The 21,930-nt window shown below is 33.5% G+C and overlaps 1 protein-coding gene across 4 annotated transcripts in view; it reads left to right on the top strand.

The window, feature by feature from the left end:
* The first annotated feature begins 3,039 nt into the window (after positions 1–3,039).
* Pvr (PDGF- and VEGF-receptor related) overlaps positions 3,040–21,930 on the top strand; it is a 97,838-nt gene continuing 78,947 nt past the window's right edge. For 3 of the 4 annotated variants that reach the window (XM_085958834.1, XM_085958833.1, XM_085958831.1), the window contains exon 1: positions 4,511–4,728. In XM_085958834.1, coding sequence (XP_085814960.1) covers positions 4,641–4,728 — 88 coding nt within the window. In that variant the 5' untranslated portion in view covers positions 4,511–4,640. Of the gene's footprint in view, positions 3,302–4,510; positions 4,729–21,930 lie in introns of those variants that run through there. The other variant, XM_085958832.1, reaches the window with a different exon arrangement.

Genomic DNA, 21,930 nt, shown 5'->3' with positions numbered 1-21,930 from the left:
CAAGGGGGCCATTTGGGCAGTCGAACGAATAAAGCAACAAATATGCGAAATAGTAGAGCAGAAAGAACAGACGAACAAATCCAACAAGATAACAAAAACGTGCGTGTAAGCATGTCGCAATTGCGTGCATCTCAATCACAAGAGGCACGAGCTGAACGAAATCAACAACGACAATTGGAACGGAGCCAAGCGCGCCGGTTCTTAGTTAACACACGCAGAGCAAATGACCGACAATGCCAACAAGTACATCGAACATTTACATCTGCTTCGTTCCTTCGTCTCGCATTCGAGTACGAGCCAGATATTGAATATTCCGGTCATCCAAAAGTGCTGATTGGTGCTATGGACAAAGAATGTCCCCATTGTCATGCGCTCAAATTCAAACATGAGTCAGCCGGGATGTGTTGCGCATCAGGAAAATTGCAACTACCAGATATTGAGATACCACCAGAACCATTGAACGGCTTGCTCATCGGCACGGTTCCAGATTCAAACCTGTTCCTGAAGTCCATTCGCACATTCAATTCATACTACCAAATGACTTCGTTCGGAGCAACAGAAATAGTTCACAATACTGCGGCAAATGGTCAACAATTCCATTCTACGTTCAAAATCAAAGGCCAAGTATACCACAAAGTAGGCTCATTGCTGCCAATGCCAAACGAACCACATAATTTTTTATAAATCTACTTCATGGGCGGTGAGGACATCAATCGTGTAGATGCACGTTGCGGCTACAATAACCTCAATTCGCCTAATGCCAGGCGCATCGTCGGCAAACTGGACGCCCTATTGAATGAGCACAATGAATTATTGAAATTCTTCAAAGCACACATGCACGAATTGCAAAGTAACAATCACGCTATTGTCATCAATCCTGATAAAACATCAGCTGGAGAGCACATGCGTCGATTCAATGCGCCTGTTGTTGACGACATTGCTGGAATCATGGTTGGCGACCGCACATCGACGCGAGAAATCGTGATTCGAAGAAGAAACAATAATCTGGAGTTCATAGCTGACACACACCGTTCATACGACGCTCTCCAATATCCGCTAATTTTCTGGAAGGGACAAGACGGTTATTGCATAAACATTAAACAACGAGATCCTATCACAGGTAATTCATTCATTATGAACACTATTACTCATTTTGAATTGAGAAAATGAATGGTTGTTGTTTTTTTGTTTTTATCGGCGGTCATCGTCTACAGCCCTCCATTCCTCCTTCTGTCATAGATCCCATCCCCACACACTTACAATACATTCGTTATTTTTTATTTAACAACCAAAATATTCACTAGAAATAATTTATATGGCAGAACAACGTTTGCCGGGTCAGCTAGTATCTATATAATAATAATATATAATATGCCTACTGTTTTCGTTCAGCATTTAAATATATTTTTTCCAATTCGATATATTATGATTATATATAATAATTATATAGGTACCTACTGTACTATAAATATTTAGTAAGTAGTAAGAAAATTTTCATACAGTAGGTTAGTGGTAAGTATTAATTTTACTCAAATATTTGTTTTCTGTCTGTAACCACAACTACCAGTATAGCATAGCAACGTTGTTTCATTGTCTGCTGAAAAAATCAGTGTTTCATAAACTTTTCCGGAGACTATTAATTCAAATAAAATATAACTATTATTATTTAGTATTGGGTGAATGTTATATCGTCGCCGGCTGCGAGGTGCCAAGTGTCACTCACAAAAATATGCCAGATAGGATAAGAACATATTAATCTAGACGCCAGATTTTCACAAAATAAAAACTAAATTATTATACTTATCAAGATTGTTTTCACGAGAACAAAGGTTGAAAAAGAATTTATTGTTTCATAAGCACACACACAACTAATAAATAGCAGCTAATAAATAAAAGTAATACAATTTAAAAAAAATAATGTAAGTACAAAAGGACACCATGTCGAAAAATACTGGATTTAATGTCATATGCCAGATGCAAATTTTGCAAGCTGTATAAAGATACATATTCAAAAATTATAGATCTGGCAAGAAAAACGCAAAGTGGTCGGAACTTGATCAATAATTGCTGGCTGAAGACCTCCCTTAATTCATTCTACTTTTTTTTCGATTCTTCGGTATTTCCACAAAACTTTATTGATGTCTTGAAGTTTGTAGATTGGGCAGGTTTCTGTAAATACGCAAAATGCGCGTGTGCAAATATACTGACAGTTATAGGCTAATAGTACTTCTGACAGTCAAGACTAGTCATAGAGTGTGGCCACGTTTGGGAGATTTTTTACTGTTTCATCGGAAGTAGCGACACGTAATCTAGTAGAATATGTATTTTTTATTTAATTATACGATATGAACTGTCCAAACAACATTTAATCGTATCGCAATGTTGATCATAATATTATCGGGCTCAACAGAATGGAGGTTGCATTGACAGTTCTTTTTTTTACCAAAAATTAATGTTAGCCACTTGCTGAACCTATTAGGTCCATACTCTGGGTCCAAACATACACTGAAAAATAACATGTGAATTTGACAGACCCGGGATTCGAACCTAGGACCGGACGCGTAACCGCTCGACCGAAGTGACATTTTGATGCCAATGGACTTATTGCATACAGTCTTACACGACCTGGCCAAGTATCATAAATCCCAAAAAAATATTTCATATCGAAATAATTCAAAACTATTTTTAAGCCATTTGTAACTTGACAAAAAATATACAATTTGTAATAAAATAATATACTTATATAAAATTATAAATAAATATTATATAAAATAATAATTAAATACAATGCCCACAGTTTTTTTCACTTCCTAAACAATTTGATATTTGAGGGTTACGCCAATTGGCCTGTACAGAGAATGAATGAAATATGTATGAATATGAAATGTACCTATATGAAAAAAGAGTGTATGAAACAGTTCGTACATTCGTTATATTAGATTCAATCTGAAATGTATTCATAATAATGATCGACATAAATGTTGAGAGCCACTGCCGTAGATGAAATTAATAATAATAGTTATCGTCGGAAAAATCAGTTCGTTATTAGACGTCGGTCAGTTCGGATGTGCGACGTCGCTCGTCTTGTATAAGCTAGACGCCCACTTTCGCGGTGCCAGAGTATTTATTGCATTTAAATACTTTAATCGAAATGGTGTGCATTTTAATGTTGTAACTGTTATTACAAGTTTTGTTTGTGTTCAAAAGAAAGTTCAACGGAGTCGAGAAAGTTCATGAACTATTGTTAAATCGGTTGACTTTAAACGAAGTGTATTCTAGATTGACAGTAGTAAAGACAAAAGTGAGATCATTATTGTGGAAAATTGTTACTAATAAGCGGCTTAACATATTTTATAATTTTCATATTATAACAGTCGTTATGTTATTATTTGCTATTTAATAAAATGCAATTAAAACGATATTAATAGGTTTCACATTAAATAACTAACTTGTTAATCAAATTGGTAAAACTACACTTCTAGATATCGTCAAAAAAGCCTTGAAAAACATCCCATAATAAGAATACAAATATATTATATATTTCATTGTGTATCAATAATAATCACAATTAAATTTGAGTTATCTATGACAGAACCGAAGGAGACAATGCCTGTTACTGGAATTTATCCATCATACGCGCGCATCGCCCTGCCACTTGCAGTGTGCTTTACGCCATAGGTTTTCATTATTGTTATGGGTTACAGAATAATATATCATTATGTTTTAGACATAAATTAGAAGATGGCATTGGATTGTTTTCATTATTGATAATTAAACATATTTTTGTAAGTATTGTTTTATTTTGCATAAATTGATGTAGTATAATAATATAATGTTCATTGTGATTTCTATACAATATATCTAATAATGTGAAGTTCCTACTATATACTTAGCTTTTTTTCATGATTTTTTTTGACAATATGCATAATGTACGCTATCTTTACCAATGGATTACATAGGTTCTCAGAGTATTACATTTTTATGTGTGAAAGGGAAATGGAGATAAGTCCAACATCATTAGTTTTCAGGGAGCCAAAAGAAGATTTAGTTTTGAATAATATTGTATGGGAACTAATGCTTGTGGATGGAACTTAAGCGTTGTTAATTTGACTTGTCATTATTCATTATAGTATTAATTTGCATATTCAATCTTATGTTTTTACCGACTTATCTCCATTTTCTACAAATGTGTTCTCGGAAGGAAAATGGAGATAAGTCAAACATATTGAAAAAATCTTAAATATACCTATCAAGTTAATCATAATGAACATATTATAATATACATGAATGAGAAAAGGGACAATAATTAATGATCTCTAGAATTTGCTGAATTAATACATTCCATACAGAAATATTGAAGTCTCCAAACAACCTGTTCAAAAACTCAACATTGTCTCTTGAAAAGTATTGGTTTTAGACTTATCTCCATTTTCCATTTGCATATAGATTTTTGTTTATTCAGTATAATTAATCGAGTGAATTTTTATAGTTATATAATAATAATATATTTAAGTGCATTTAAATAAAAAATATACTATTTTAAGTAGCGTGTAATACAGTGCGTCATTGATAATAATTAATTATCCAAGACAATACACCGATGTCTTCTACTTCTTCGTCGTGAAAAGTCTACCATCAAGATGATGGCGCCAGCAGCTTTCCTGGTTATGCTCGTTGCATTATTGGGCACTCCTCACCTATCACAGCAGAAGCGGCGTATTCAACGAGGTGAGAAAAGACATCAATTTAAATATTGTATTGTTTTTTTAGTATTGTTTGCATTCTTTAGTTTGCACTGTTTGGTTTTTTTAATTTATTAATTTTTTCTTCTTGCAAATCTGGCATATTAATGTTTTCTATTTTATTATCTCTCAATCGGCTAAATCATGTAAGCAAAGCATGCGCGTTGCTCACATTTGGCTAAATTTATACACATCACATATTTACATAAACACGTCATACTAAACACATGCATTACAACATTTCATCGATATTTAATTAAGTGCTATAATTGCCTGCTCACCAAAATACTCTACTTTTTAAATACAGGGCTTCAAAAATCTACAGTTTCTCTATCTATTGTATTTTCAATTATACTCAGGGCCGGCATTAGGTACCTATAATATATGTACTGAGCGTAACAAGACGCCGGATAATGGCGCCAAAACAATATCAAAACCATTATATTATTATTTGTCAGTCTATAACTACATATAACTAATATTGGCCGTGATTATATTCCTATAATATTTTTTTTATAAAATGTATTTATCACATTAAAAATATTTAAAACTATTAAGTTCCTTATACGTTTCTTTTCTCAATCGATATCATTGACAATTATCGTATTACATGAGGTATTTATTGCCAAAAACCGATAAGTCTACATATACCGAAAATCTAATAAAAGGTGTATACATATACCTGAAGCATCAGTGAGATAAAGTGAAAAAAAACGATTTTGAGACAAATATGCCAATTGATTACTGAAAGCTGTATCTAGATAATGAATGAATAAATTGTAATACCCCATTTAAAATAAAAATACCAATATTGCATTTATTAAAAAAAATGTCTGTAACTTCAAAGCAACAGAGAGAGAACTGAAATAACCCACTCTTAATAACACATATAGTTAACGATTTGATTATATAACGCAAACATTCAAGTTCAATTAACTCGAAACTAGAATTTTTAACTTGTTCCTCCGTTGCTTTCAGTTGAAAAATAAAGATTTTAGCACTTGTGATCCTTTTGCATTTGATGTCCATAATATGCATGTAGGTATTTGTTTAATCAAATTGGCATATTGTTATAATTTGAAAATATAATACAACAGAAACCCAACCACCTACGCTTGAAACACCAAAACGTCGTTTGTCACAAATATTGAATTGTGGATTTATCGTTTTCTGATAATAAGCGCCTAAGCGTAAAATGATAATACATTATAATAATATGATGAGAATGAAACATTTGTAGTAATATTTTTTTAGATATGTAGTGAATAACAATAAATGATAAATAGATTTTATAAAATCATCACCAAGTAAACGCTGATTCTTTTGAAAACCTTAATAAAATCTTTTAATAGGTACTTATCTAATCTTTTCTAACTATACCTTATATTCATAACCACGTATTTAGTTTCAATTGATAAGCAGCCTGCTATAGTAGGCTTACCATATTTTTTTCTAAAACAGGATAGAATTAAGTATATGGAATTATCAATTGAATGAAAAAAACCCAAAATTTGAATTGTTTAATCGTTTGCTTTTAACCATTTCTAATATTAAAAAACTCGATATTTTTCTAGAAGGAAATCTAACGTTTTGAATATGATATAAATAAATAATATTACGTCAAAGAAAGAATGAAAATTTTCGACAACCTTGTTTTTGCACTGCCTTAATCGCACCGTCACAAAACGAAGACTTCAAACCCTAATGTATCTATAATATGTCATTTGCAGATGCCTTTGACACTCACGGTGCGTATGCGATACTGATGGATGACTGATTTTATTTATAATACAATAACAATAACAAAAATGCGCATAATTCATCTGATATGATGTGACGCGATCTATAAAAGGTAATGATTCATAAACAGACTGCATTAAGGGCCCGCTGAAGAGCCCGCCGTTCAAATATAATTTAGTATAAAAAGGACCTCGGCGTCGTAACTACGTCAATTTAAATCGATCTTTTCGCAAAAATCACTAATCATCGGAGATTTTATTTCAAGAAATATTATTATTATTACTGATAATTTCTGCCGCGCGGAGAATTATTATTATTTTATGAACACCTGCGACATGAAGCCGATCAGAAAACAGGGCTGTCAAAATAATATTAAGCATTCATATTTTTTAAATGTTAATTTCATCATGGTTTTTAATCAAACCTGTGCAAGTACGTACTGATAACTTGGGTGGATTTTGTAGCAAACATACGGGTATATTATTATTATAACCCAATTCAAATTGAACATAGGTTGATACTCAAATACTATTATAGTATGTTTATGATTTCGAGAAAATAATACGATGGTATAATTAATCCATATCAATTATTTGAAAACATTACATTCGCACTTTGCACAAAATTACAAACACATTCGAAGTTTGCCGCACACGTACAGACCACGTGATATTTGTTTACGCAAAATCGTCGCTTTTCAAAATGGCGAATTTGATTACCAGATTTTACTGCGATGAATCAGTATGTTCCTTTTTGTCTTTTTTATTCGTAGGTTTGTTTACTATGTACACCGAGAAATTTCCATTTATAAACTCGGAAACGATTTTTACAGAAGAGTTTTGGAATATAATGCAACCAAAACTGGAAAAAATTCTATCATGGGTGTTGAATTAGCTAACCCCAGGTCCATGCCACTACGTGAACCACAGTGGATATTAAGCCATTTCCACACTGGCAACAAGTTGCTGGCAACCTTATTAAATTTTACGATACTTACCATAATTGCTTAAGAAATTTTACAATAATTATCGTAAAATCTAACGAGGTTGCCAGCAAATTAACTTGTTGCCAGTGTGGACCCGGCATTAGATGCACAAAACTTAAATAATATATATTATAAATAAAAATTTAAAATTATAAATATATATTATGATTTATGTCTTCGACAGCCCTGATGAAATAAATGTGAAATATGAGTCGGATCAGTCACAGAGCAAATTTATTAACACAAACAACTTTGACACGACCTTTTTATATTAACTAGTAGACCAGATATTATGGACCACATGTTAAAAAATCATATTTTCAATTCTCAAGGCCATTTCTGTAGAACGTCCTCTTAAGTCATTGAATTAGCAAAACAATTTAAGTCCACCTATATTTTATCTAAATTGCCAAGTCCAAAATAAAAATATATTTTTTTAAATGTTCCACCGAAGGAATTAATAGGTCTTTTTTGTAGCCATCGTGGGTACTAGATTGAATTAACTTACGATATCTCGGATTTGCAACCGTTTTTATTATAAAATATGATAAAACTACGTTTACTCAGCTTAACATTCAGTGGACTTAACGACGTTTGATATCAGTCAACACATATGCATAGGTACTCTCTATAATAATGTAAACATATAGTTTTGAAAACCTCATTAGACGACGTTTCGGGGCTCAAATTATCGATAAATTGTGGATGCCTAACTAAATTAGCAGTGATCTACCACACTCTTCCATTGGCATTCTTCAACTTAAAGAAACGTATTGTATTTGGCTGATGACACTGAGACATTACAAATTAAACAGCACCTGTCAGAAATACATACATATTCAATTTTCCATTCGTTCTGAAAATTATGAGTTTTGGTTTTCTTTCAACCACTTATTGCACTTATTCTGAAACTATTCTCCTACTATAACAAGAGCTTATTGCGCGACGGTAAACATTAACTATGCCTCATTTTAAAGCATTCGTCACATCCTTTCGGTAGCGGGTAGATAGTGAATGATACAATACAAATCAAGTGATGCTAGTTTCCTTTTGAAAATGACTTTCACGTAAGCCGGTTAAGGAAATAAAAATAGGAATGGTTAATGCTCCTTCTTCAACATTTTAACGGAATGATATTATTACATTACAACTGATTGTCCATGCTTTGTACCGTCACGACTCATTCCTATTTGCTTCAACCATGGACATGCCTGACATTAAATAACATCATAAACCAGGACAATCCCGGTTAAAACAGGACGTATGGTAAACTTAGCTATAGGTAACGACTGATAAGTTGAATGTCTTACAATTCATTGACGTAAATCGTTCTGACTCAGTGATAAATGATAAATTACGCGAAACTACACTCGAATGATCGATTCTATTGATAAGACTAATCGATTCTTCAAGAAATTGTATGATAATAGTAATAACTTTTATACCTAACTTCCATTGAAGTGTTCAAACGTAATATAACTTTACGTAGCATTGATAGGTATATCGGTCGTCAATGGTACAAACAATATTAATGCGTTAAAGCTTAAAGCAGAGGTATGAATTACGTATTACCTTTTTGTCGTTTACGTCACAACTTTGTATTGTGTCCATTATTGAATACTGCAGGCCATTTCACTCTTGCCTTGATTTATAATATAGATATAGATACAAACTGGTGATATTCTTTCGATTCAGTGATTCCAAACCTTTTTTGTTTCTGGCTTTCTGGCTAATACAACAATATGAGAGTATCCTCCAGATAACCTTGCCATTGTCTACAGTGACAAGGATTTATGTATATACCCAACCGTATAATTGTATTAGTAAAAGCCAGGCACTTGATTGGTTTATCACGTATGCCGTATAATTTTATTAGTAAATTCATAGCACTTGATTGGTTTACTCACGTTTTAATTCAAAAAAATCTATTCCAAATGGCAAGGTTAGGTGACGGCCACTCTACTATGAGAAGCTTAATACTTTGGACGCGGAAGACGCACACGGTGCGTAATGACCAGGCGGCCGATCGATGTAATTAACGTGCATTTTAAAGGGGGCAATTAAAATCTCATTATCTATTCAGCAGCGAAAGCGTTAATTACAAAAGTGACGCGTAAAGCAGTAGGCAAGGTACATAATTGCTGCTCCTGAGCAGACCCTTGTGTCCCTTATTGTTTTTAATGTGTACTATAATATTTATGATAAATTATACAGATTCATGCAACTAGAGTGCTTCTCTATTAGCTAATTTCGTCGTAGTTAAGTAGGGTGAAGATGGCTAAATTGGGCACATTGGCCGAAATCCGATGGATGCACATTGTCAATTTTTCGATTTCTCGTGAAATATGAAATCTCAAAATTTCGGAAAAATATTGGCTGTGCTTGTTATAGTGGACTGTAATCTTTGTATGATTGTGATGGTAGATTTGGGTGTTGGGGGAGGGCGGTTACACGAGAGTTAGTCCAGGCAATAATCTTATTGATGTTCAGCTGTCTGGCTGAAGTTGGTCCCTGGTGCATGCCTTCACGTCCTAGTAGGCACTTGCACTGTATACTTGGATTTATATGATAAATGAGGAGACACACTGTTTGATTTACTGGGTTTGCACGTAGACTCGAATATAATTATGGTTGTAACGACGGTTACACTGTACACGCTCGTGATCTACACTTAACTTTTTGAATCACTCTGTATGCGCTTTGAATTACTCGTCAACGATGGTCAAGCTGTAACAAGCCCAGATGCGCTCGTTGTCTTGAAATAAGTAAATGTTTTTCAATCACGGTCGACTGATGACCCGTAACTGAGTTGTGACAATAATGGGGATTTGAGGTAGGAGGGAAATATTGGGATGAGGGCGAGATTCTAGATTGGTATTTTCTGATTATTTCTCTAGACTAGATTTGTCCATCACAACCTGTAGTTAAACAGGTAACATTTATTCACAACTGCAGTATGTAGGTGAGTACTGATAGCAATACATTATAGGTAGGCAGTGACGTCCCTAGATAAAATGCCGCCCCTAGGCAGCGCCAAAATACTGCCCCATCTTTTATACAGTATTTTTATCATCCTTTCATGAGTGCAGTATCTAAAAAATGTGCTGTAGGGATCCATTACTAACAAAATATCAGACTAATTATTCGCAAATCTGCCCGTGTGGTTTCTGGTCATCAAGGACGTTGAAGGGCAACGGCAGTAAACCAGATATCGCGAACCTGAAAAAACCAGTGAGCTGAATTTGTTAATGAAAAGATATTTTCGTTATTAATTATTACAAAGTTAACACATTTACTGCTGACCATATAATTACTAATTTATTACCTCATTTAAATATCATGTTAATTATATCTAATGGCCAACTAATAAATGCAAACGCGCCGGTCGCGTTGTCAGCACTAAATGAGTTATTCTCCTCGATTTGCCGCCCCCAAGCGAAGATCAATCTTCCTACCCCCACGGGACGTTACTGGCTAGGTAGTTAATTTTGCAATGCATATTATGTATAAACACATTATAACATGGCGTATTTTTTATCAATGAATCTACATCTACAACATGGTTTATCCATGCAAATCTTAATTATATAATATACACGAATGCTTCGGATAACAGCGTCTAAAAATATAGATGACGTCATTATAAAAATACCAGATAACTAAACGGTTGTCTGAAAATAGTCAGCTGGGCGAGCCGGCATGTTGAGATTGATTATTTACATATTTTTTGTTTACTGTACGATCGATGTATTGGAAGTGTGAAATAGATTTTTTCAAATAATCACCGATAATGTTGTCTTTAACTATTAAGTGGTTGTTTTAGCATCGTTGTAATGCAAGGAAATTAAGATCACAAACGACCAGTGGCGGAACTGCATAGCGCAAAAACCAACAGTGGGAAGAGAAATCACCGAGATTATCGCTCAGTTTCGAGGAAAAAAATAAATATTGCTTTCCGGTTGGTGAATTATTAAAAAATAATAAAGTAAAGTACCTACTACATTATAAGTACATATATATAGAGTTTATTCGAGACTTTTCTTTGACCGTCTCTTGGCAGAAGAAAATTAATATAACACACTTATTTATATATAATATGTAAATTTTCGGAAAATTAATGTGAACACAATTTTTAAAAAAGTTGTCAAATGTGATTCTGATGTAAAAATTGATTGATAAGAACATAATTATTTTTAGAGGGTGGTGATCACAAAGGTAAGGTAAGTTGATTTACCTTGAGTGGTTGTAAGAAAGTATAATAAATTCATGAGTGTGGAGAGAAATATGGGATAAATTTAAACATGGCGTGTTAAAGAATAATGCTATTTTCAATACACCTGTACGACAATATGCATTATAGTTTGTCATTTAAACGAAACACGCATTCAATATTAGTAATATTTGAGATATTTCTTGCGCTTTATGACTTAACTGTCTTTAAGTCTTGGTCTATAGCGACTTGATTTCGTATTTTTACCTTATTATTCTGTTTTTTACCCTTCTTTATACCCTAATGCCGCGTTCTTACTTAGCGATTTCTGTCGTTCAACTGTATGTTGAATGGCAGTTGAAAGTCAATCGATAATGGGGAACAATATTTCAATAAAGTTGATCAATTTGTAAGTTCAGTTTAACGAAGTTTGGATCATTTTTACTTTTGTCGATTCAACAGTTCCTTAGTACATCCGGGCACTCCGGGTTCGATTACCGGTGAGGTCATAAATTCTCGTGATTTTACCAAATTGTTTGTGATTGTTTCACTTATATTACTATACTACTGTCGTTGAGTCTCATGACCTGTTGCAGTGCTAAAGAATATAATGGTGAATCTCATTCGAGTAAACTGGTAGCTTTGAGTAACCAAGGCGATAACTGATAACTGATGATAACTGAGAAGTGAGAACAATTCATACCATACATATTAATTGTTTCACGTGACGCCATCTTGTAATAAACTATGAGCACATTTTATTTCGAATTATTGTTCAGCATTCAACAGGCAATTGAATAACAAAAATCTCCACACAATAACGCGGAATAAATTCGTCGTAGAACGAAACAGTTTTTTTTTTAAAAATAGATTTTTTTTTAATAACGTGTGGCTGATAGTTTTTCTGTGGGAAAGCCATAAATTCCATGTTCCGCCACTGCCAACGAGATGTTTTGATGCAGTTGGAGGAAATTGTGGTGGGAAAACTACGGGAAATATTTGTAATTTATTTGAAATTAAATATGCACGGCTTATTATGACGTGAATGCATACTCCGCATTCCACACCGACAAAATTGTTATCATTTTCTCAATCGTTGCGCAGTAGGCATACAACAATTATTATAGTTTGTGGTTTGAGAAATCTCAACACTTATCGCATTTTATTTGTGACCAGTGACATAATTCTAACATTTTCGACGGAACGCTGTAAACGTAAACCCAGTTTAAATAATTAGTCGTAGTAAGTATAAAAGCAGCTGTCAAACTTTTCACGATACCTAGTATTTAATTATTTGAATAAGTCAATGAATAAGTATACACATTATACACAATATGTACCGTCGGCACGGCCCCTACATCTTAAAGCGGGCCCCCAGGCCAGGAACTTTGGCACCTACCTACCTATCGCTAAGTTTCATGGCAAGTATGACGCTCAACATAAGCGTTTTCAAAATTGTGAGGTAAAAGTAAAGGCCTTCATTGTATTTTTAGAGTTTTTATTGTAGTTTTGATACATCTATTTGAATTATGGAGATGTCTAGTATCAACACAAAACAGTCAAAACTTGCACCGCACAACCTCATTTTTACAATGTTTTTCTTAGCTCGTATTCTTATTTGTCTGGTGGTTCTTTGTCTGGTACAACTTCCAGACTAGCTAGACATTTGAAACTTTTAGATTATATCAGAACACGATGCCAATGCATTTTTTAATACTTTTAGCCATATTTAAGTAGACTTGAATTCATTTTCAGTTAATTATGCTTGTATGAAGAGTTATTTCGGAAGAAATCCGTAATCCAATCCACTACTATTGGTTGCTAGGGGTCTGGGGTCCTAGCAACTAAATTATTAATATATACGTGTAACGTGCATTACTATGGAAATCAATATGAATGTCAAAATGACATTTCAGTATTATTTCTATCAAATACATTTTTTTTGATCGTTTAAGCAAATCAAGTCAAGTTTATATGATTCAACAGACAATTTAAAAACGTTGTATATAAAAAGTTCTTTTTATCTTGTAATTATTTCATGTAATTTCCCGCAGGCGACTTTTTTATTGTTATAGCAAATTCGTGATGTGTGTTTATCTCACATATCTGATCTACCCGCCACGCTGGGCCCCTAGGCTAGAGCCCTGTCAGCCCCCCCCCCCCCCCTTTTGGGACATGAACCTCGGCGAGGGGTAGGAGGTAGACTGTTAAGACTCGATATAAATAGTGCACACTAAACGTTGTCATACGTACTTATTTGTTTACATTGAACTAAGAATGCAAATTGCAGATAGGGATTGTTAATTAGTTTTTAAAACTCAATTATACCCTGCCTAACTATGTCTGACAAAGTGTGCACTATTTCGGTAGGATATCCATAGTGTATTTCCACTATTATGGTATGGCTTGGGCAGGGTTTAATTGATTTTTTTTTTAAATTTCAATGAAAACAACTAAAAATGACCGACAGTGTGTACCATTTATGTCAGCTCTCCACAGCTTACGTCTATTGTTCAGCATTGTTACGAAGTTATTGCATGAATAGAGATTTACTAAATTGTGCCGCAGGCGAGTTTTCCGGTAATAATGATGCACACTTTTTCAGTCATATTTATTTGTTTCCGTTGAATTAAGAATACATTACAGATGGTGTCGGCTAATTTTTTTAGATCCATTAAGCCCTGCCTAAATCAAACCATAATGGATAAAAAATATTCTTCTATCTATAAAATATCTAAAATTATGTACTGCTTAATGGCATATTTTTAGATATTTTATAGATAAACGAAAAAAAATTGACTATTTTCTACTATGGCTTGGATTAGGCAGAGTTAATTTAAATTTTAAAAATTGACAAACACTATCTACACAATGTAGTCTAAGTCCAATGAAAACAAATACGTTTGACTGACATAGTTTAGTGTTTACTATTTATGTTAGATCTTAACAGCCTACCTCCACCCTTCGCCATTAGCCAAAAATGGCCAATTATATAAAAAAGTATTCATATTTTTTTAAGTATACATTACATATTTTTTGACAATAATATTGTGTTGTAACTACTGTATCTACCATGATGCCAAATGAGGTGTTCTAAATATGTTTCCATGAATATCTTTATTAAAAACACATTAAACATGTTCTTGAAGATGGTTTGAATTTTCTAAATGATTAGATGACTACTACAGAATTATTATACTATGAGGGTAGGCACTGTTTTAAATGATGCACTATAAAATAATTCCTTAAATTTAAAAGTGAAGTTTTCTTTTGTTTCATTATTTATATTTGTTTTTTTTTCCTTGCTAGAGAGCATTCAGTATAATCGCCCTGAGAGCCAGTGGCGAGTTTAGGGACGTAAAGTTCCGATGCACCAACCGATTTTGAGGCCCCCACGACACAAAATAAATTAAAACAATAAATACTACCACATGCAATTTATATTATTATTTAAATGAAAACAAACAATTAGGAGTATGACTGATAAAGTTTAGAGTGCATTACTTATGGGGGATCTCAACAACCTACCTCCACCCTATAATGCTATGTAATATCAAACTAAAGTGATTTTAATCAGTTTTTGGTTAAACTCCATGAATTAAATTTTCCCGCAGTATTTTCAAACTGTTTTGAATTCACGCATGCGCACAAAAATGCAAAAAACAGAAACAAATATTTTTGATACATTTTATATTGCTTTCATGATGTTACATTTAAATAATGTTCGTCTGATCTCACATTTTATGAATCAGTCATATTATAAATCATAATTTATGGTTAAGACAGTTAAGTGTATTATTATTTATTATTCAAATGCAATGCTTACATAAATTAAGCTATTATTTTTGAACTCCATTCAGTCATACGTGAATTTTATTTGGCTATTGGACTGAGAATAGTTTTCTGTTTGGTGTCACTTAGTATTCATTGTACATAGTACCAACTAAATTATTCGTGTCGCCAATTGAACGTGTCTTGATTCTAGAATCTGAAACCTACATATTATCGCCATCTTTATATGGAAGCATTATACATATAGTATTTGCTGTCATTTTAAAACTGTGAACAGTTCAATTATATTGAAAATAATAAATTGTTCCAAGTTCGTTCCAAAGATGTTAACACTTTAAAAACAGATTTTTTTTTTAAATATTTATTCTTAAATCCCCGATCTCCAGTGTTGGTTTTTTAGATCCTTTTATATGTTTGTTTGCTTTATGACTTTATATTATTTTCTCTAACCCCCCCCCCCCCATAGAGCGTGACGTCATATATGGATGGCCCCATACTGCAAATTATTGATAATAATTTCATACTTTGATCACCTCTTTTGAACCCGCTAGTATAACCCAATAATGTGAAAAAAGATAGCAACACTGGTAATAATATGACGTCGGATACGGACGTAAAATTAAATTTATTATGCCCAAATACAATATAATGAATAATATTGTGTACCTGCTTGTATGTTATTCTTACTTATTATTATGTAATTAAGTAGGTAATATTCATTCATAATATTATTATATCTTGTATACCTACTCAATCAACTTATCACCGGGTTTTTCTGATTCCATGAATTAATATGGCATTAAAGGCCAATAATTTGTTAATGACAGCGTTCACTTTCTCATTCTCGAATTATCCATCTGGCTATCGTCAGCAGGTACAAGAAAATTAATAAAGTTATTTAAACCCCAATTAATACAATGTATGAATATAATACCTGATATCACTATCATTAATAACTCATTTTATCTCTTGCCAATTGGAAGCACATCCCTGTTAATTTTCATGGACATACTTAGTTTATTATTTATTATTATTAATTAAGTACATACTTAATTGATAATTCCTACTTAATATTATGAAATATTTTGACGAAAAACCTTCTATATTATATTTTGATCATTGGATCCAATGCGATCTTGGCCGTTTCCCAAAGAATTTTCTCAACAGATTTTGTTATTAGAAAATAAGCTACTCAGGCGCGCGCGCAGAAAAATGATTTGGGGGGGTCCATTTTGATTTTGTATTGATTTTTAAGGCGGCGAAAGGGGAGGGGTTGTAGTTGATTAATCATTTAAGGGGATATTATTATTTTTTGTGGATACATAATTGATTGGCAGAAATAATGTTTATAATGCGTATTTATTGTACGCACTTGTATATTTTATTAAATTTTGAGGATGTACGTTTTAATCTAGTTATCTATGTGGATTTAGTATTTAATAGTTTTGTCATATTAGGATAAACAGAGTATGCGAGGAATGATTATTTAATTGAGAGGTCAATTTTGAACTGTTTGATTTAAAGGTTTGATATCAACTGATTAATATGATGTTCGAGTGATGAGTAGTTAATTATCGTCTGAGCTCGTTAATTACAATATATTATGATGCTATCAACCAGGTGCAACTGGCTACCACATTTACCTCGCCTACTACCTACTTATAAATTCTCGTCGTTTCAACCACGGAATACCACACTTTTCCAGGTACCTTCCCCATACCGAGACACCCCGCAGTTTGAGTCTAGCAATAGACACAATACGACATGCACGTATAACTAACGGTATTCATCTACAAGTTGTTACGGAATGTGGTTAGGGTCCGTTTGTGTCGTCTGCGCTGTCTTCTCTTTTATACATCAGAATATTAAAACAAACCTTGGATGTCCAGACAGTTGTATCAATTTATGAACGTCACGGATCTTCCAGTAACCACAAGCCTTGCATGTCGTATAATGCCGAGAGGAGTAGCGACAATCTTTTGAGAAAGGTGTTTGAACAGCCAAATCATCAAGGTCACGATCCTCAGTCATGAGGCCCTGAATTTCGATGTTTCGAAATTTCGAGAAATTGTTTTCTTTTTCTATAATTTCAGGACACTATGCGTAACGAGTAAGCTCCAACCGGGAACCTGGACAAGTACTTCAACTCCGAAACGATCCGTAATGGTAACCATATTTAACGGTGAGATGCGAAGATTTGTAAATAGACTTCGACTTCTATACCGAGAAGTACCTACACATCACTGCGGGCGTTTCTAGAACTAAAACCGTTACAATACTGCCAGCATGCAAAAAGCACGTGACGTCATACTTAAATCGCAAACAGCGCCATGACGTAGATGTCAATATATAAAGCTGAACAATACGTATTAATTTCGGGTATCGTCCTAAAACATTCTCAGGTACATGCTCGCTGTCTATTACACAGGTGAGTTGATATGAGACATTTCAATGTAGTATACGAACATTACGCCAAAATCATGTATTTAAGCTCCTCGCAGTTTACAGTAAACCTACCAAAATAAAAATAGTAAATCACTTTACTTTACGGTATGTACGTACTTACTTTTTGGCGGTTAAATTTTATCATTTTCTTATCTTATCTTATCACGTTGATCACTCACACCAGCTTATTGACACCACTTAATTGACATATGTATATAGTTCGAGCGACGTTCATACATTTTATACACTTCATTACATTTCTTTATTGGTAAAGCAACATGGATTCGGATTTGATTTTGGGGTTGGTATCTATTTTCAATTTCATTCACTATTACTCCAATTAGGTCATAATAACCCTTTGCCCAGAAATAATACCCCTAAAAAAGGCGGCTTTGCATAATATGCATCAGTGGCAAAGACTCCATACTAGGGCTATTATTTAAACATTTAAAGCCTACCTTCTTAAGAAATGTAAATTTTAACATATTTTCAAAGGTCTATCCAACAGACTCGTCTGTCCATGGCCCCCACAAGGGGTGGCTGACAGGGCTCTAGCCTGGGGGCCTAGACTCAGGAGGGGCCCGGCGTGGCGAGTCGACCAGATAAGTGAGATAAACACACATCATAAATTTGCTCTAATAGTAAAAAAAGCTATTTTCCTTTAATAATGTTATTATTCAAAATTATGTGGTTGTACAATACAATATTATTTTATTGTGTATCGATACTCGACAACTCCATAATTCAAATGGATGTATTAAAATATAAGTAAAAAAAAACACTAAATATACACATTAATTTTACCGCGTACACCATTTGTAATACTCTAATTGTAGAGCATCACACTGCCTCTATCCTTAGCGATAGGTAGGGGGTCCCGCCAAAGATCCTAGCCTGGGGGCCCGTTCCAGGATGTGGGGGCCATGCATCTGTCTCTCAGTATTGAGTTTAGGATTCACATACACACATTATATGCTATGTATTAGACAGTTATACATACTGTATCTAAGTCTATCTTCTCTGTTGAACGACAAAAATCGCCGCTAGAAGTATAACTCGATTGCAAATCTTAGTAGAGACACTTACGACGTATGCATATTATTGTAGTTAAAAAATGCAGAACACAAGTCCATAATATTATCTATAACTGCATGCATTACAATAATAATTATGATATTGTAGTATAAGTAGACCAACTATATATATATAAAACTATATATATATATAGTATTTTACGTCACAGTGCTGCACGCGTTGACACTGTTACGTCACGTGATCACTGTGTGTTGACATATCATACTCTATCTCTGGCACTATTGAGAGGAATTTAAGGAGAATTTATTCTGTTTCACCCCTCACAATACCTATTTCTAAATTTGAAATAATTCACTTCGTTTGCTTCCGGATTTAGTGTTAATAAAACTTCACGCGAGATCGAATACATACTGAATTATGGGCGCGGGAAATGTAGTAGCGGGAGAGTAAATGCGGGGGAAGGTTTTAGTTCCAGAAACGACCGTGGTGACGTAAAAGACTTGAGATAGAAGTTGCACTGTAGGTACATTAATAGGATTGTTAGAAACATCTTTGTTTATATTGATTCTCTGAACTTCACAATACGATTTTGCATAGATTTGTTTCTTTATCTTATTTTTTATATTCTCTCGTTCGATATACTGTATTCTTGGATATGTACGTAGGTACCTATCTTGTACACGTTTTAAGTTGTAATATTAATTTATACGCACCATGGTTTCCCAAATAGCGCAGAAGGCAGGTGGTTTACGTTAAGAGGACGTTCTACAGAATTGGCCTTGAGAATTGAAAATATGATTTTTTAACATGTGGTCCATAATATCTGGTCTACTAGTTAATATAAAAAGGTCGTGTCAAAGTTGTTTGTGTTAATAAATTTGCTCTGTGACTGATCCGACTCATATTTCACATTTATTTCATCAGGGCTGTCGAAGACATAAATCATAATATATATTTATAATTTTAAATTTTTATTTATTATATATATTATTTAAGTTTTGTGCATCTAATGCCGGGTCCACACTGGCAACAAGTTAATTTGCTGGCAACCTCGTTAGATTTTACGATAATTATTGTAAAATTTCTTAAGCAATTATGGTAAGTATCGTAAAATTTAATGAGGTTGCCAGCAACTTGTTGCCAGTGTGGAAATGGCTTAATATCCACTGTGGTTCACGTAGTGGCATGGACCTGGGGTTAGCTAATTCAGGAAGTCAACACCCATGATAGAATTTTTTCCAGTTTTGGTTGCATTATATTCCAAAACTCTTCTGTAAAAATCGTTTCCGAGTTTATAAATGGAAATTTCTCGGTGTACATAGTAAACAAACCTACGAATAAAAAAAGACAAAAAGGAACATACTGATTCATCGCAGTAAAATCTGGTAATCAAATTCGCCATTTTGAAAAGCGACGATTTTGCGTAAACAAATATCACGTGGTCTGTACGTGTGCGGCAAACTTCGAATGTGTTTGTAATTTTGTGCAAAGTGCGAATGTAATGTTTTCAAATAATTGATATGGATTAATTATACCATCGTATTATTTTCTCGAAATCATAAACATACTATAATAGTATTTGAGTATCAACCTATGTTCAATTTGAATTGGGTTATAATAATAATATACCCGTATATATATCAATAGTATGTTTGCTACAAAATCCACCCAAGTTATCAGTACGTACTTGCACAGGTTTGATTAAAAACCATGATGAAATTAACATTTAAAAAATATGAATGCTTAATATTATTTTGACAGCCCTGTTTTCTGATCGGCTTCATCTCGCAGGTGTTCATAAAATAATAATAATTCTCCGCGCGGCAGAAATTATCAGTAATAATAATAATATTTCTTCAAATAAAATCTCCGATGATTAGTGATTTTTGCGAAAAGATCGATTTAAATTGACGTAGTTACGACGCCGAGGTCCTTTTTATACTGAATTATATTTGAAAGGCGGGCTCTTCAGCGGGCCCTTAACAAGAATCTAAAATTCTTAAATCGTGTTATTAGTGTGTATACACTAAGTATTGAATAAAGGAGTACTTCTGCATTATGACCGCGCCGCCAATGTCAGTGTTTATTTGACACAATACACAAAAACAAAACACAACCTACAGTGTCGAATTGTAGATATTTATTTCTAGGTTACGGTAGGTTGCATGGCCCCCACATCCTGAAGCGGGCACTTAGGCTAGGATATTTGGCGCCCCCCCCTATCTATCGCTAAGGTTAAAAGCAGTGACGCACTACATTAACGTTTTTAAATTGTGTTTTAGGTAAAATTAAGGGTATACAGTGTATTATTAGCGATTTTTAATACATATAGATACTTTAATTATGGAGTTGCCGAGTATCGACACACAATAATCAAAAATTACACCATAAAATCATAATAATTTAAAATATTAATGTCATGAAGTATAACAGCGTGGCTTTTTTTACTATTAAAGCTAATTTATGATGTGTGTTTATCTCATTTATCCAGTCAACCCACCGTGCTCCCCCCCCCTCCCCTCCTCCCTAAATCCCGGACCATAGTAGGTTGTGTTGTGTGTTTGTTTGTACTTGAACAAGCCGCGAAAACTGCACAAAACACACTCGAAGTGGAAAATCGTTGGTGAATGCAAAAGTTAAAAAAAAAACTTATATGTTAAAGCAGGAACGAATAGTTAATAAATAATTAATTTGTTTGTGTAATATTTAATAAAATTATGTAATTTTTTCCTTATTTATTCAAAAAATTACATTTGCGAAATTCCGATTTAAGTACGTCAAAAAAAAATCGTTGGCGCATTTTATTGTTGAAAACAGTTTCCCCAAGTTGTAATTTTATAAGATTATTAAAATCTTACCTTATATTTCAAGGCTGTTTTAGTGAATTATTTTACAGTACTTACCTGTTCTTTTCTAGAACTTCTAATCTATTATAAAAAGTAACAGTACGATAATATTATCTTTGATAAAAGATTAGCCTA

The sequence above is a fragment of the Rhyacophila brunnea genome, unplaced genomic scaffold, assembly GCF_057557595.1.
Source record: "Rhyacophila brunnea isolate RB1 unplaced genomic scaffold, BYU_Rbru_1.0 scaffold_8, whole genome shotgun sequence".
Lineage (NCBI taxonomy): Eukaryota > Metazoa > Arthropoda > Insecta > Trichoptera > Rhyacophilidae > Rhyacophila > Rhyacophila brunnea.
Note: the sequence above shows the minus strand (reverse complement) of the source record. Positions and strands in the feature narration are given on the sequence as shown.